The sequence below is a fragment of the Aptenodytes patagonicus genome, chromosome 6 (genome assembly GCF_965638725.1).
Source record: "Aptenodytes patagonicus chromosome 6, bAptPat1.pri.cur, whole genome shotgun sequence".
In the NCBI taxonomy this organism is placed as follows: Eukaryota; Metazoa; Chordata; class Aves; order Sphenisciformes; family Spheniscidae; genus Aptenodytes; species Aptenodytes patagonicus.
The window spans coordinates 31,361,352-31,377,039 of record NC_134954.1 but is presented as its reverse complement, the minus strand read 5'-3'; the positions used below and the strand labels follow the sequence as shown (position 1 = coordinate 31,377,039).

General features: G+C 48.5%; 3 protein-coding genes across 7 annotated transcripts in view; 2 read left to right on the top strand and 1 right to left on the bottom strand.

Annotated features, from left to right (window-relative positions):
* The window catches only part of DIP2A (disco interacting protein 2 homolog A), a 124,401-nt gene extending 122,393 nt beyond the window's left edge, over positions 1 to 2,008 (top strand). For all 4 annotated transcript variants that reach the window (XM_076341960.1, XM_076341959.1, XM_076341957.1 and 1 more), the window contains one exon: positions 12 to 2,008. In XM_076341960.1, coding sequence (XP_076198075.1) covers positions 12 to 264 — 253 coding nt within the window. In that variant the 3' untranslated portion in view covers positions 265 to 2,008. The remainder of the gene's footprint in view (positions 1 to 11) is intronic.
* A 690-nt stretch (positions 2,009 to 2,698) lies between these two features.
* On the top strand, positions 2,699 to 5,631 carry LOC143161502 (uncharacterized). Its single transcript, XM_076340588.1, has one exon. The coding sequence runs from the start codon at positions 2,699 to 2,701 to the stop codon at positions 3,773 to 3,775; it is 1,077 nt and encodes a 358-aa protein (XP_076196703.1). The 3' UTR covers positions 3,776 to 5,631.
* A 3,185-nt stretch (positions 5,632 to 8,816) lies between these two features.
* Positions 8,817 to 12,444, bottom strand: S100B (S100 calcium binding protein B). Of its 2 annotated transcripts, XM_076341955.1 has the most exons (4): positions 12,359 to 12,444; positions 10,886 to 11,038; positions 10,215 to 10,370; positions 8,817 to 9,374 (listed from the first exon to the last, which is right to left on the bottom strand). In XM_076341955.1, the coding sequence occupies exons 2-3, from the start codon at positions 11,021 to 11,023 to the stop codon at positions 10,230 to 10,232; spliced, it is 279 nt and encodes a 92-aa protein (XP_076198070.1). In that variant the 5' UTR covers positions 11,024 to 11,038; positions 12,359 to 12,444; the 3' UTR covers positions 8,817 to 9,374; positions 10,215 to 10,229. The 2 variants fall into 2 exon arrangements, with proteins under 2 accessions (XP_076198070.1, XP_076198069.1); XM_076341954.1 differs by lacking the exon at positions 8,817 to 9,374 and having other exon boundaries at positions 9,411 to 10,370; positions 12,359 to 12,443.
* Positions 12,445 to 15,688: the final 3,244 nt, after the last annotated feature.

Genomic DNA, 15,688 nt, shown 5'->3' with positions numbered 1-15,688 from the left:
CATGTTGACAGCGCTGTGTTTACATGGACCAACTTGCTGGTGGTGGTTGTGGAATTAGAAGGCTCAGAACAAGAAGCGTTGGACCTGGTTGCCCTGGTAACAAATGTGGTTCTGGAAGAGCATTATCTCATAGTAGGTGTTGTAGTCATTGTGGACCCCGGTGTTATTCCTATCAATTCCCGTGGTGAGAAACAACGAATGCACTTGAGAGACGGATTTTTAGCTGACCAATTGGATCCTATTTATGTTGCCTACAACATGTAAAAACAGAAAATCACATCAAGGCTAAAGCACCAAAATCAAGGGACTTCCCGAATAATAACATTGGAATCCATTTTCTGTGTTTTTAAAAGCTGTTGAAGACCTTAGGAAAATGGAGATACTAATCTTCACAGACCTTCATCTCTCAGATTGCATTTGCTTTCATAAATCCAATGTAACATAATCCAATGTCTTAGGATGGAGAGTTTACTGGAATTCCTGAAGGAAACTTATTAGAACTATCATGGACCAATGTTTTTGTACAATAATTATGAATGTCAGTACTTGATGCACTGCATAAAAGGACATAAACCGGGGTGGGGAGAGAACACCAGCTGTGAGGAGGACTCTTGGAAATAATACTGAAAGTCGTGAGTAACCGTTTGGGGTTCACCCTCCATGTGATTTTTTGCAATATATTGGCAGTATCTGGGTTGGGATGTAACTTTCAAGATTGCACACATCTCTACCATGTTCTCTACTGTACTGAAAGGAACTTTGCACATATTTGAGATTTAAAAATGCAGCCTTTTTATTTTAAATCACTGACTCATCCCTATTCAGAAGAAACAAATTCATTCCAATCCCAGATTCAATATAACAACAATTATGCTGCTGTTCAGCTTTTTCCTACCAAGCAAAAACAAATACTGCAACTCTAACAAGGTTACTTATTGTGCCATGCTGGACTCTGTAATGCTATAAACTTTATAATAAAATATAAATTAATATCCAGTTTTAACTACTTGATGCAGGAGCCTTCACTGCTCTTGTTGTCGTAACTTCATGTTAAAGTTGCTTGTTTTCATAGCATTAGCTGTTAATTACCGCCCTGCATAATGCCAAGTATTTGAAAAGTCATTCCAAAGCCAATAGTCTCTGAATGATTTGTAGAAATGTTTACAAAGCATGGTCTTAAAATATGTTTTCCCCAAATATCCTGTGCTAAAACTTATGATAGTGATTTTTTTTTTTTCCACCATGAAGAAGATATTCAGTGTTAGTTAGCTTGATCTGCTGTGGTACAAACTACTTTTTTAGAGTTGTATTTAGACAGACTTTTCTGTTCAAGCTGAAATATCCAGTTGGTTGAGTCACACTTGACTAATTAAGGTTTTGAAGTTTCTGCCTGATCTAATACTGCAGTGAACCTAATTCAGAAAGAGAATGTGAAATTATTCAAATACTTCATGTATTTGAAGGTGAGCACGAGACTAGCAAATCATTATTTTTATAGCATTGTTAAAGACTTTGAGCTACATAAAATTTTTTTAATAATGCATGAGTTTGGCAAAAGAGCCAGGTTTTTCTGCAAGGCAATTCTGCCTGGATCAGTGCCTAAGAAAGATGGATGTCAGTCTCCTGATATGAGGATATCAAATTGACTCTTGGTCAAATAAACTATAAAATCTTCAACAAAAAGCTTTCATATATAGTAGTTCTTTGCCCTCATGGTGTTTTACTGTGGTGTATTATACAGCTGCATACTCTACTATGACTGTAATTATGTACAGAACTTGTGTAACTTATTGTTTAAGTACAGCAACCTCTAGCAGTGGACTATGGGACACCCCTCATAACAAAACAGCTGGCAAAAGGAAAGAACTACCTAACCCCAATTTTAATGTTGTAGTTTTTTAGCAAATAAAGCATTGCAAGATTTTTGTATTGAGATATTGATGACAGTGAGACAAGTTGCCTTGTAAAGTAAATCTAAAACTTAAAGCACATTAAACATTTCAAAACAGCTCTTGAAAATCTGACTTGCTGCATGTTGAAACTTAAGCTAGTTTTTGATCTAACTTTATGTACAGTACACAGTTTTCACCTGTGTTTTGGACAGTTTAATGTCTGAAGATCTTTTTCTGCAGAATTTCATTACAATTGCTTTACAATTAAGGCAATTGCATATCCTTTAAGCCTGGATGTTCCTGAATTTCCTGTTTTCAGTACACAACTGAAATGCTCTCTGAGGTCTGGCTTTATGTCCCGTCCCTGCCCTGACCCGAGTGTGGGTCCTCCCCACCCACAACCGGCACCTGCCATGCACCAGGTTTTCTAAACTTGGGGGTGAAGAGTACAGCTGGGGGAGGGGGGGGTTAACATCCCTCCCCTCGGCATGGTGCTGCTTATTTCACACAGCAAAGCCAAGGGTGAGTCTTGACATAAAGCCCTGCTGGGCCAGTGCAGCGGGGAGACAGGAGGGAGGGGAGCCAGCTGTACCGCCAGTACCCGAAGCTGCCTCGCATCAGGGGGGCTCCCCAGAGCCTCTGTAAGCCCTCCCTTGGGGCTGCCACGGGCACGCCGCCCCCGCCGAACGAGAAGATGGCGGCCGCACCTCGCTTCTTGACGTCACCACTGCGCGCCGGCAGCGCATGCGCGCGGACCACGGCCCGTGCCGCCGCTTCCGGGGCGGCGCGGCGCGGGGGCCGCAGCCATGGTGCCGGCCGGGCCGCCGGGCGGGCTGGGCCGCCGGGCGGGGGGCGGGCGGGGCTTGGTGCTCGCCGCCGAGGCAGAGCGGCCCCACGGGTGCGAGCAGTGCGGGAAGGCATTCGCGCAGGCCGGCGCCCTGGCCAAGCACCGCCGGGTCCACACCGGGGAGAAGCCCTACCGCTGCCCTGTCTGCACCAAGGCCTTCGCCCTCTCCTCGGGGCTGGTCCTCCACAAGCGCACCCACACCGGGGAGCGGCCCCATGCCTGCCTGCTCTGCGGCAAGGCCTTCATCTCCTCGTCGCACCTCGCCCTCCACCTCCGCTCCCACACGGGCGAGCGGAAGTACCAGTGCCCCATCTGCGGGAAGCTCTTCCTCCAGTCCTCTCACCTAGTGCGCCACAAGGCCATCCACACCGGCGAGAGGCCCTTCAAGTGCGAGGACTGCGGCAAGCTCTTCGGGCGCGCCTCACACCTCGAGACCCACCGCCGCGTGCATACAGGCGAGAGGCCTTTCAAGTGCCTGCAGTGCGAGAAGGCCTTCACACAGAAGGCTGGGCTGGTCCTCCACATCCGCCTGCACACTGGGGAACGGCCGTACAAGTGCGACAAGTGCGGGAAGAACTTCCGCTCCTCTGCCCACCTCATGTCACACCAGCTTCTTGAGTCAGGCGAGAGGAACTTCAAGTGCTCCACCTGTGGGAAGGCCTTCAAGCAGGCGTCATCCCTCAAGCAGCACCTGAAGACCCACGAGGCACGCGAGCCTCACCACTGCTCAGTCTGCAGCAGAGCCTTTTCCAGGTCCTCTTACCTCCAGCTTCACATGAGGACACACAGTGGGGAGCGGCCGTACCACTGTTTGCTTTGCAACCGGACATATGCCAAAATTTCCACCTTTGAAAAACATTGTAAAAAGCACCAGCAGGATGAAGAGAGGCCTGATGCTGGACCCAGGTCGATGACTACCAGGGCAAAAGCACTGGCTGAAAAGAAAAAGCAGGAGCAGAAATGGCAACACCAAGATGACAGCCTTGAGCAACCTCACCAGGCTGACCCAAAGCAGCAGCAGGTGGAAAGGCTGTAAAGGTCACTAAAACAAGAACTGTTCCTGGCCCTCTGCAACATGGTGCATGGGAGCTAGAGTGTCTGGTTTAATATTTATCAAAAGAAGATGACATGCTGCACCAGCATTACTCCAGAGCGTGTTTCCAAATGGAATTCTTCCTCTGACACAAGGTTCAATTAAAACAGTTCTCTGGGGTGCAGCAGGTATGTAAAAGTCTGCTGAGGCTCCCCGCAGTCAGTGTAGCGTGCAGAATGCTCCATGGTTACAGTTACAGGCCCGTTCATGGGCCCTGGTGGTTTTGTTTCAGGTCAGCAGCATTTTCTAACATAGACTTCCAGGTGTTCCTGACCAAAGCACCTGCTTTTACCCAGATTGAAAGGGGGATGCTTCTTTGTATGCGGAAATAAATTAAGTTGTAGTCTCTTAAACAAAGGCAAAGTTTTTGTTTGAAGAGGCAAGAGAGGCGGCACACCTACAGAAAACAAATTTGTACCAACAGTGGGTTTAGGAAGCAACCAGAAATTTATCCTGCAAAACGTGATTTATTTTTAAAAGTCCAGTACAGAGCAAGAAGATAGCATCTTTGAGCCTTTTCTGTTTTTCTCACTGTTAATTACAATAAGGCATTGTACTTAGCATCCAGATAATGCTGTGTATGAAGTGCGTTTAAAGCACGGCAGGTTTTATCTCAAGCATGGTTAAGCAACTTAACTCATCTTTCTCAAAACTAATGAAGACAGGTGTCAAAAATCTGTAATTCATCTTAAATTGAATGAGTCTGACATTTGAAATACCATCTTGTAGTAAAGGTACAAGAATGATTTTTTTTTTTTTTTTTTTTTTTTAACCCTGATCTTTTGGGAATGTAAAATGTAGTAACAAGGGAATTCTAAGCTCCCTCTCCTTCTGAATTAACAAATGGCTGTAGCTGGTTCGCTGGCCAGTCACCACACTGAGGAAATGAGTCAAAATGCCACCAAAGGGTTGCTGTCGAAGCGGAATGTTTCAGATTTATTCTGGGGTGTGAGATCAGACTCCAGTGAGTACTAAATACCTTTGTAAGCATTAACAAAACTGCCTTTATTGCAGCAGTGTTCTTTGTGAGCCAGCACTTTGTACTGACTTTTTATAAGCTTTATGTCATTCTAGCAACAGTACTATGAGGCAACTTTATGCCTTTATCGCTTATTGTTACCCAGGAATTTATTATAGCAGAAAAAAGGAAGCAGTAAGTTCATTTTAAGTGCACATTCCTAATTTTCTGTACCAAGTCCCTGATTTTTTTAACGCTATTTCCCTGCCTTGTGTGAAAACACGTATTATGCACTTTAAGGATCTTTTTGGATAGGCTTCTGGGTTTGGTTTCTATAGCATATTCACAACTCTGTTTTAAGGTCAAAAAAGGAGTTTTTGGAAAGCTTGCACATTTAAAGTATTGCAGTGTATCAGGCCAGAAATCATGTTAGTAGATGATAGAGCTGGATTACATCTAAGAACTAATTTACAGCTAACAAAACTGCATTGAATAATTCTCTAACTTTTTGCACTTCAGGATTTACTTGATGCTGGGTATACTAAGATACAGCTCTTATTGTTGAACTGATGTTTATATTCAGCTGGTTAATATACTTTAAATATTTACGTGGTCAGATATTTCAAATGAGATGTTTCTAAGCCAGAGTTTCTTGTCATGACAAATTCTAATGTAAATTTTTGCTACAGTCTTTAGATTTTGTTTTGTGACCAACTGTGTTGTTTAGGAGGAACTAGACACACTGGGTTTTATTTCCAGTTCAGTTATGCCAGTGCCATATAAGCAGAGTTCTATCCTTTTTGTACTTCAATATATGTTATTAAAATAATATACACCACTATCTTTTTCTCCAGTCACTTTTTTTTTTTAATCCTCTTCTCACCTAAACATAAAAGTTTGCTTATGGAAGTAAAAGCATTTGCTAATTTTCTAGCATTCCTTAAAACTTAGCTTCCAAAGGTAACTGCAAAATAACAATTTCTCTTTATTTCTGGCATTTTTCTTTGCCAAACATGGACAACAATGCCATGGTGGTTGTGTCTGTATTTGTAATGTGGCATGCCTACATGCAGAATCAAAGTTTCAGTGGCAAGAAAATATAAAAGTGGCGTTTTAAAGATCAGTTTAATGTTGCTCCTTAATATTTTTGGAGGTGTTTTGTTTTGTTTTGTTTAAAAAGCTTCCCATTTTGCTCTTCTAGTTTCCTGCTCTGTCAGCTGCCTTCCCCCTGCAGTCAGAAGTTCACGTTGTTCAGGATGCAGGGTGAACTCAGACTTTATACAGTAAAATCCAGTGTCGAGAATATTTCAGAGTGGAAAAACTGAAAATATGCTCTAATGCCCTGACTGTTGCAGTACAGTAAGTAAGGCCAGGCAAATCCTTTAGATTTAATATCTGGTAGGGGGAACAAATTAAATCTGTGGATCACTCACAGAAATGCTGCCACTTTCTTTTGAAATGTATTTTTCAGCTTAATGTACAGAGGGAGCAGGAATGTGCTTCCATGTCACTAGACTGCCAGGATGGAGGAGCACCTCTCAGTGCTGTCACAGCTTGCAGTGCAGAGTTCTGAATGCGTGGGAGACATGGCCCAGCAGCGCAGTGCTTTGTTTACACAATTGCCTTATTCCATCCAACAAGGTCAGGAATGTTCCTTCTCTGGAGTCTGTAAAAGTCCACATTTGATTTGTGGAAAAAGCCTATTTTGTTTTTAAGATAAATTATTTTTCTTGCTGTCAACACATGAACTCTGCTATTGAGTGATTCAGCCTGAATGCACATCCCATTGACAGATGAAGAATATGTTTTTTCAGATGTGCTAATAGCAATAATCAGCACTCCCAGTAAAATTAGATCTTACATGGAAGAACTTTTTTGCAGGGGTCTGTAAGTGCTCTTCCAGTGCTGGAAATTTTGCATCTGATCCAGAGAGAGGGATCAGAGAGATCTTTCACAGATGCGCTTTGCCTATAATTATCTGGGAGAGAGTAAAAGTGCAGATTCTAATCTGCCAGAGCAAACAGTAATGGCAGCATTTTAAATTATGAAAATGTAATTCAGCAGGGGTACAATAGAGCATGTCTGTACTAAATCTGCCCCCATCTGTCACTTTTCTAGTTTGTGAAGTTAATTTGAGTCTGTTAAACGTCTCAGGCTCCTCCTGCTGTTGTACTTTCTTCTCTTTGTTTCACTATTAGTACTGTTGATAAATAGTTCTTGTATTGATGGGGCATTTAATATAAGAAACCATCCATTGGTGCCCTTCCTGGTGGGAAATTCAGTTGCATCCTCTGTTGAGCTCCATGTTACCAAAACAGCCTTTCTGCAGGTTGTCAATGTGCCAGTCTGTACTAACGACAAAAATGTGGATTTTCTAAGCTCTCCTGGGATTGATGCAATGTCAGATCAATCTAACCAGTGCCAGTGAGGTATTGTAAGAGCACACACACCTCGGGTATCCAGCAGGCTGATTCTGTTGGCTGGGATGAGGGCATAACTAAAAATTATTTCACAATGTCATTAGCCTGTCACCTTCCCTTCCTGAAGAGTGAACTATCCCTGCCAGAGCCTGAAAACTAGTGGTGTCAGGACTGGTACTTTTAAGTATCTAGCCTGTCATTGCTGGGAGGTTAGCAAGTTGCTTAAGCCTTTTGAGCCTCCTTCAGAGCTGGCTGTGATGTCTGCTTTGCAAAGCTCTGACACCTGCTTCTTGGTCAGCTCCAAGGCTTGAGTGATTTTCTTTTTTCCCCAGAAAGCCTTGCTGCGCTTCTGAGCCCCTCACAGCACTACTCAAACCCCTTGTTGGCATGGCAGCATCCTTTTTCTAGCCTGGACACAGGGGGCTTGCACGGTCCATGGGGACCCAGGGTGTTAGCAGAGGTGCTGCGGGTATCTGGCTGTGCCTGTGCGTGCAAGGGGGCAGCGTGCAGGAGGGATCAGCAATGGTGAGTTGTCGGCAGAGGCACCTCATGCTATGTGCTTGGGCCGGTGTTGTGCAAAGTGCTTTGCCTGCCTCCCCCACCGTGCCAGCGTGTGACTATCCCCGCAGTCTGCGCTCTCAGCTGAGGCACCGCCTGTGTCAGAGAGCAGCAGAACACAACGGGAGCAGAGCTGCAGTGCAGACTAGGTGGCGCTGAGGCCTGTGACCATGCAGTCTGTTTCAGGAATTTCACTTCAGGAAAGCTCTGCTTTCCGTGCTGACTGGGAAAGAGTGTCTGGGGCTCAGTAGCCTCAGCACCGCATACTGCACCGCTGGCAGTCATGGTGCTCACCTCAAAGGAAGACATGCTGTCTTCCTCCCTGACAAGAGGCACCAGCTCTGCTGCGCCTTCTCCTGTGCCAGGTAAAGCCTCTGTGAATTCCCAGCAGTGGTGTTGCTACGTCAGGATCAGCCTTACTGCCAGAAACATGTGCAGTCATACTGTGTCACTCCCCACTCCTTCTCCCATTGCTCACCAAGGAACAGGACATGCTGCTCTGTGTCTCACCAGCTCTGCCAGCATTCAAGCCGCATGTTACACCTACAGCTCTTTGCTGCTGCGATGCTGTGCAGAGCTGCTGAAAAGGCTCAGTCTTGGGGAAGGATTCCTCATCCATGTGACCACTGCTGGTGTGGTGAGGCAGAAGGCAGGTAGGACTTAGAGACCTGCCAGACAGCCTCACCTGCAGACCCTTGTGCTGAATCAGACCCCTCTGGTGAAGCTCAGGTTCAGGCTCGAGAGAGGGTCATGAGAGTCCCGTCTGCCCTGCCTAACCTTGGGGACACTCTGGGACAGCCAGTGTCCCCATTTGTTGTCCTCACACACTGCCTCAGGTCTGTACAAGTGTTGGAAACAGTTGAACCAAGAACCGATGAGGATGTTAAAAATGTGGTGGAAGTAACTTGGATGCTAAACAAGTTCTTAACAAATCAGCACTACCCTGAGTTGGCAAAACTGCTTTTTTAATTCTAGATGGAGTACAAGACATTTTCTTTCTTGTACGTATGTCTCTGCCAGAGTGTCCCCTTTCACAGCTTGGGGGTGGCAGATGAGAATAGCAAGATGGTCCCTGTCTGAAGACATGTCATTTTGCACGTGAAGTCATTATGAAATGTGGAATGAGGTAAAAATGACATCATCTGCGGGCATCTTTGTTGTGAATTTGTCACTATAGATGTTGCTAGCCATGAATGTCTAACTCACAGGTATTGTTGAGCTGGATGGCAAGTGCAGACTGAAAAAGGCAGGAGCATAGGCTTCGGGGAAATTGTCCTAGGTTTAGTTTTCGCTTTGCAAAGGCTCACCAGTGCAAGCCCCTGGATGACCCTGGCAGTAGCAGACACATCCTGAACAGCAGTAGTCCCACGGAGGTGCATTGCGCTCCTTTGGCCTCGCAGGTACATCTGCCAGTTTGGACAGCCAGGCGGAGCATGGTGGTAGTGACAGCCTTGAGCTGTTTGGCCAGCCACAGTGATGCCAGGGAGGAGACGAAGGGTCGATGCCCAACAAGAAACCCAGGGGCATGAGCCATAGCAGTGCTTCAGGCTGCATCCTCCAGCCTTCCCCTCTGACAGTGCAGGGCAGCCGGGGAGCTGCACGCAGCCTGGGACAAAAGGACACATTTTTCACCAGAGACCAATTGTGGCCCAGAGACTGAAACAACATTTTATTCTCACCATTTCCACACACTCCGGAGGCTGTGCCTGGTCTATGTTAAAGCACTGTGGTCACACTGGGTGGATCCCCCCCTTTCTGACTGAGCCTGGAGACCTTGCCAAGGCACATCCCAGGCCCAGAAACTGTCTCCAGGCCAGGAGCCTCATATGCTTTTGCTTCCAGTTCTGCAGGCTGCTGAAAGCAGGAGGATTCATCGACAGGAGAAAAGCCTGGGCTATTAGATGGTTATGCGTTGCCTTTCAAGCCAAGGGTGTCTCAATTTGCCAAGAAGTGCGTGGGCTCTGCTGAGCCCCTGTGACGGCACAGGGGCTGTGCTGCCTGGGTTAGTATCATGCACAGAGCTGTCAGAGCCCACAGGAATCAATGGGAGCCTTTCTGTTCAGGCCAGTGGGCTCAGAACCAGGCTTCTGTAACCAGCCCCTCTGCATCACCTCCTACTTCAGCCCTTGAATTTCCCTTTTCCCTTTGCAAGCAAGCTTGGATCGCAGCGTCCACCTGGCTCCAGCCCCATGCATGTCCCTTGCATACAGCAGCAGGGAAGGAGCTTGAGACAAGGCATTCGCACACCATATCCAGCCAGGTGGGCACTGGCTGATAGGCTTTCCTGAACTGTGCGGATGTTTCTTATTCACAAAGCCACAGAACTTAATAAGCTGCTTAAGTCTAGCACAAGCTTAACTCCAAGGAGCCCCTAATTGCACCCAGTCCTTTTCCCGGAGGAGCAATGCTGCTCTGCATCTCTCCGGCATGAGCAGGAGATGCTCACCTGCTTCCCACCAGCTCACTCATGCTCAAAGAACTCATGGCAAGCAGCGGTGACCATCGCAATGAAGGCTACAAACTCCTGGAAGTCGCACTCTGCATCCCCATCGCTGTCCAGCGCCTCCATGACTTTGTCCACAGTCTCCTGGTCTTTGATCTCCTGAAGGGATAGAAACAGGCAGCCAAAGCTGGGGAGGATCAGAGCGAGGCCCAGACAGTAACGTGTCCCCACTTCTTGGGTGCTCTCATGGCTCAATCTGTTCAGACACATCCTAAATAGCTCGTTGCTTTTTCCCATCTGTGTTGGGGCACCACCCTATGCCTGCAGCAGCATCTGTGCAACAGCGGCCCTCCTGAAGCAGGAATCACAGCCACAGCTGTGCCGCTGGGAAGGGACATCATGAGCTCCTTTGGGTGAGGCTGTCTCCCCTTCCCAGGGAAGGAAATTTCCCTAGTATGTAACCCAAACCCCAGTCCCCAGCGCAGGCTGTTGCCCTTGTCCTGCCACCTGCTGCTCCTGCGGAGCTCGAGCAAAGTGTTTAATGCACTGCTGCATGAATAAACCCCTTCTCCTGTGCTTGCTTCCCATGGGAGATGGAGTTAGCGGACCCCAGCAGCTGCTCGACACAGCTCCCAGAGCCCAGCCAGGCATGCTGTGCAGAGGGCAATACTTACACCAAGAAAATGGGTCAACTCGTTGTTAATTAGCTCCTTCAGTTCTGATTTCTTCAGCTTGTGCTTGTCTCCCTCCTTCCCTGAGTACTGGTGGAATGCATCAATGATGGCAATCATGGCCTTCTCCAGCTCAGACATGGTCACAGCGTGGCCCTGAGGTCAGAGGAGTGATGGGTGCATTAGCCTGGGCAAGCTCCAGTGATGCCTTTTGCTTTGCAAGCATGACTGCCCCGAGGCTCCCCCCACGTGTCACCAGTGCTGGACCCCACACTCAAAACATGCTGCTGAAAAGCACCGCTAGCAGCTCTCGCTTCAGGGAGGAAGATCCCGAGAGACCTTGGCTCTGCCTCTGGGAGCTCTCGAGGAGAGGAGAGCCACAACGCGAGGAGTGCCCAGTATAGGATTGGCGCATGCCGGCAGCTGACACATCCCCTGGGACTGATGTGAGTTTGGCACCTTGGGTCTCTGTGTGGGCAGAGCATAGGAGAGAAAACGAGGAGAGACTGCAAAGCCCTGGCGGCTTCCAGCAAGGTGCTCCTGCATTTTCCATATGTGCCGACCTGGCTAGCAGGCGGCATGTTGTCACTTCACCTCTTCCTTGGCTCCCACTGCTTAACCCATTGCTTTGTTCTCCTTGCTTGGGAGAGGGGCAGGCAGGGGTTTCATTTCTGTACATGGAGCTTCAGAAAGGTTTTGCTGTCTCCTCTGTCACAGGTGCTCTCGCCTCTGCCTTTCTTGCCTGCAGGCCTGTCTCCAGCTGAGCAGTCAGGGGAACCCAAGCAGGAACCAGTTTTGGTGAGTGCCAGCAGGACAAAATAAGCACATCTCCTCTAACCTCCCTCCTCCTGTGCTTGATCTGGAGACCCTCTCAGGAATGTTAATAATTGGTATTGCAGTGTTTCCTGCAGATTTCACAAACAGACAAACCAAAGAGACTCTGATCGAAAAGGGAGAGATGCGAAACCACCTTCCCAAAAGTTGTTGAATGCACTGATGCTGGGGAAAAAAAAAGCCTTATTGTCTGGCACTTGGTTAATTCATACCCCACAGATAAATGTCTCCTGCCCTGTGGCCTGGCTCCTGTTTCACCACCACAAGGCCCAACACTGAAGGCACTATATTTCCTCCCATGGCCTGACTCTCAAGCTGACACCCTCCCCCATGCAGCAGTCGGTGTCCAAACTGCAAGGCTGTTTCCAGTCAGGTAGGAAATATTCCTGAAGCACTTCATGCATGCATCCTAATAGTCCTTTGCATGCTTGTGCCCTGCCTGCACCAGGCTGAGCTAGCTGCCAGCAGCACTGCCTGCTTCCCATCCACAAAGCTGAGGAGTGTTTCAGCTCCCTGCTGGCCTCCGCTGTAGTGGCAGAGCTCAGAGCTGCAATGGTGCCCCCCGCACCACCCCTCCCACTGCAGCGGCCCGCCTGCTCCAGCAGCCAAGCACCTGCCCCGGCATCCCCCGGCCCCTCTCACCTCCCTGCTGGCGGCGGGGCTGTGGCACAGCAATGCAATGTGGCCAGGCACCCCGGGGACTCGCTGGCTTTTTATGCCCGGGGGCGGAGAGCCCCGGGCCCTGCTGCAGCGCTCATGGCACCAATGGCAGCTGGAGGCGGGGGCAGCTGGAGCCGGGCGCTGGTCCTGCACTGCGCAGGGATGCACACAGGGACACATTGACTCACTGCCAGCCCACAGCCGCGGACGTGGGAGCCGTTGCAGAGAAAGCCGCCATTGTGAGAAAAAAAATAACTGGGCAGTCAGCAGGAGAGCCAGCCTGGTGGCATTGCTTGTGCTGCTGCTCTTGTCCGCAGTAAAGGCAATGAATTGTGACCCACAGCTGGATAGGCGCTGTCAGAGCTGGGCTGGGGGCCCCAACACCTGCCCAAGGCACCCCACAGCCAGGGCCAGATGCGTGGGAACGATGGAGCCTTCCTTTTCCCTGTGGGCCCTGTCCCAGGGCTGCAGCACCCTCTGGGGCAGAGATTTTTCATGTACCTGTTGTCCATGCCACGGCTGCATGGGTGGAGTTGCTCAGAAGTCCTCTGCCAGCCCCAGCAGCCACCACGGGCATTAAATGCACTTTTCTTTAAAACAAAGAGTTGCAAGTTTCCCTTTCCACCAGAGGCTTCCTTGCAGGCTGGTGCACAGACCCAACAGAGGTGATGCTTTGTCGGGGCCAGCGGGCAGCCTGGCAGGGAAGGGGGATCTGGAGGGGAGCAGGTGACAAGCAGCAAGAGCAGCAAGCAGTGTCTTTCGTCCTGGTGGCACAGTACAAGTGGTGGTTGATAAACACAGAGAACGTGCTGAAGAAAGCAGGTTTTCACTGTGTTTTATTGCCTAGCCACGCTGTTTCCCAAGAATGAGATGGGATGAGCCAAAGTTGAAGCTGTCTGCTATTACTGACGTGGTATGTTTCCATTTACACCTTTTTAGCTGCAGCACGGGATCAATAATTTCTTTATGTCTTAGGCCTTTGTTGAATTTCAGACTCAGTGCAACTCGGAACAGGTCACCACTGTTACCAGGAAGACAGTTTAGCAATACCCATGATGGAGAGCCCAGAAGGTGTCATTTTATTACCACGGTCAGCTCCTGTGGAGAAATGTGAGGAGTATACGAGCCTTATACGTATGCTCGTGGGGTAGGATGAAGGTCTGGACATCTTCAAAAATGTCCTGTTGAAGAGGCAAGACTGGGTTGCTGGACAAACACAGTCCCTGGCAGTTCCTGTGTTCCCCAAAGCTACCATGGATGCGACCACTGAGACAACACCTACCATGTTACTTAACAGTTTTTCACATACTGGTGTGAAAGAAACCCATCCATGTTGATCATTTCCTTACATCAGCTCTTGAAAGCTTTTGTAACAGCTTCAAACACAGGTATGGGAAAAATTTATTTCCCCAGTGTTAAGCTTGAGTATGTTGAGTCTAAATGTAGACCTGACCACTGAAATTCTCGCATTTATGGCACTGCAAACTGCAGCAGTTATCTGTGCTCTCTCGTAGGACTGGCAGGGATAGGGGGCATGCTTTTAGGCAGTGGTGTTTCTAGTGTGGAGATAGTTTGTCAACAATCTTGCAGTATTTGATTTTTCCAAGGATATTTGTATTCACTTAAGAGCTGGCTATAAATGGGGCTCTCTGTCAGCAGGAAAGAAACAGTATTTTTCTCCATCGATAGCAATTTGATCTGGTAGGTATCTTAGTTCAGTCATTAGCCAAGAAATGCATCAAAGCACACCATTTCTAGTCAGAGACAAGGTCCTAGCTTGGCTTTGTTAAACCATTTTCTGATGTCATTCTTGAAAGTGACCTTTTCTTAAAATGGAATAGAAAAATTAGCATTTGGCAGATCAAATCTTGAACAGTCTTGAAATTCTCTTTCCTGCTTATTCTTACTGTCCATTTCACCCCAAATCATTCTGACTTCTATATTTTACAGGGAATGATCTGGAATGATCTGCTGCACTGGCTGATAGGGTGGGAAGGAGCAGCAGCATCAGGTGTGAACACCAGAAACCTTGGCCCTTTCTGCCTCTGCTGATGAGCAGCTCCAGGCGACTTCCCTGATCCTTGTCCAGGCTCATATCCTAGCAAACACTGCTCTCCTGGCCTGGGTTGTCCCTGACCCAGCCTGTGAAAGCCCAGGAGGTCTGGGTATGGGTGTGGGGCTGAGAGCTGGCTGTGCTTTTAGTGCTGCCCAAAGAGCTGCTTCCATTATTTTAAAATTAATGGTCCTGATCTTTGAACAGGAGAGTGTAACCCTGGGGCTCCTTTCCTCAGGGTCACCGCTTCCTTGCCAGAGCTTTGGGCTGATGTGTTTAAAGAAACAGAGGGTTTTACAGAGCCCAAGGCTGAGCAAAACACTTCAGCCCTCTGCCTGTCTCCCCCTCCCCAGTAAAACACAATGTGGGCTCTTCATAGCAGGCTCAGGGAGAAAAGCCAGTGTATTTCTTTGTCTCTCTGGTGTGTGTGGCACCAGGCTCTGCCAGACCATGAGACAAAGGCCAGCGGTCATTGAACTGCGAGAAAAAAGTAATGAAAGCAGAGGAATTTGGGTGGGAGGGGGAAGAAGCTGCTTCTGCCTCCGCAGGGCTGTGCTCGCAGTCCCAGCACACAGAGCAGCATTGCAGAGAGCAAGTTCCCCGGCTCTGTGCCATGGTCGCTGTGTCCGTTTCTGAACCCACAAACACAGCAGCCAGAAATGAGCTAGAGTCGTCATGGGAAGCCTCAAATGATACCTAGAAACAGAAACACCAAGACACATCTGGGAATTGGGCTGGTGCTTGTTGAAGTTGTTGGAGGGAGATGATGGGCCCAATTTAGTGCCCTGCACATAGGTCCAGGGGGCCCAAGGGGTTGTGTCCGCCCCAGGAGGGACCCGCTGGGCCCTGCACCATCTCTTCCAGCCCTGTGCAAATGTCACCTCTGCCTCCACCTGAGGACGAGGAGAGACTGGGCAGGCTCCATGGGATGAGCAGTGGGTCTTTTTTGCCCCCACAGAACAGACTCACAAGGTTAAGATGGTGCCTCCCTCTCGGGAACCACAGGCAAAGGTAGCTTTACATCCACCTTCATCTCATAAATCCTGGGCTCTGGGCTCTGGCTAACTGCCATTTCTCCCAATCCTTTTGTTCCCCCACTGTCCTCCCAGCGCAACCATGCACTAGGGTTGTAGAGGAGCAGCTCTGAACCTTGCTGCTGGCCCACCAGGTGCTGTCATCTTGGCAGTTTTTGTGACCCCTTAAGAAAACACCAAATAGTACTGCTGCCACTGCAGCAAATTCTCAGGAGTTTAAAACAC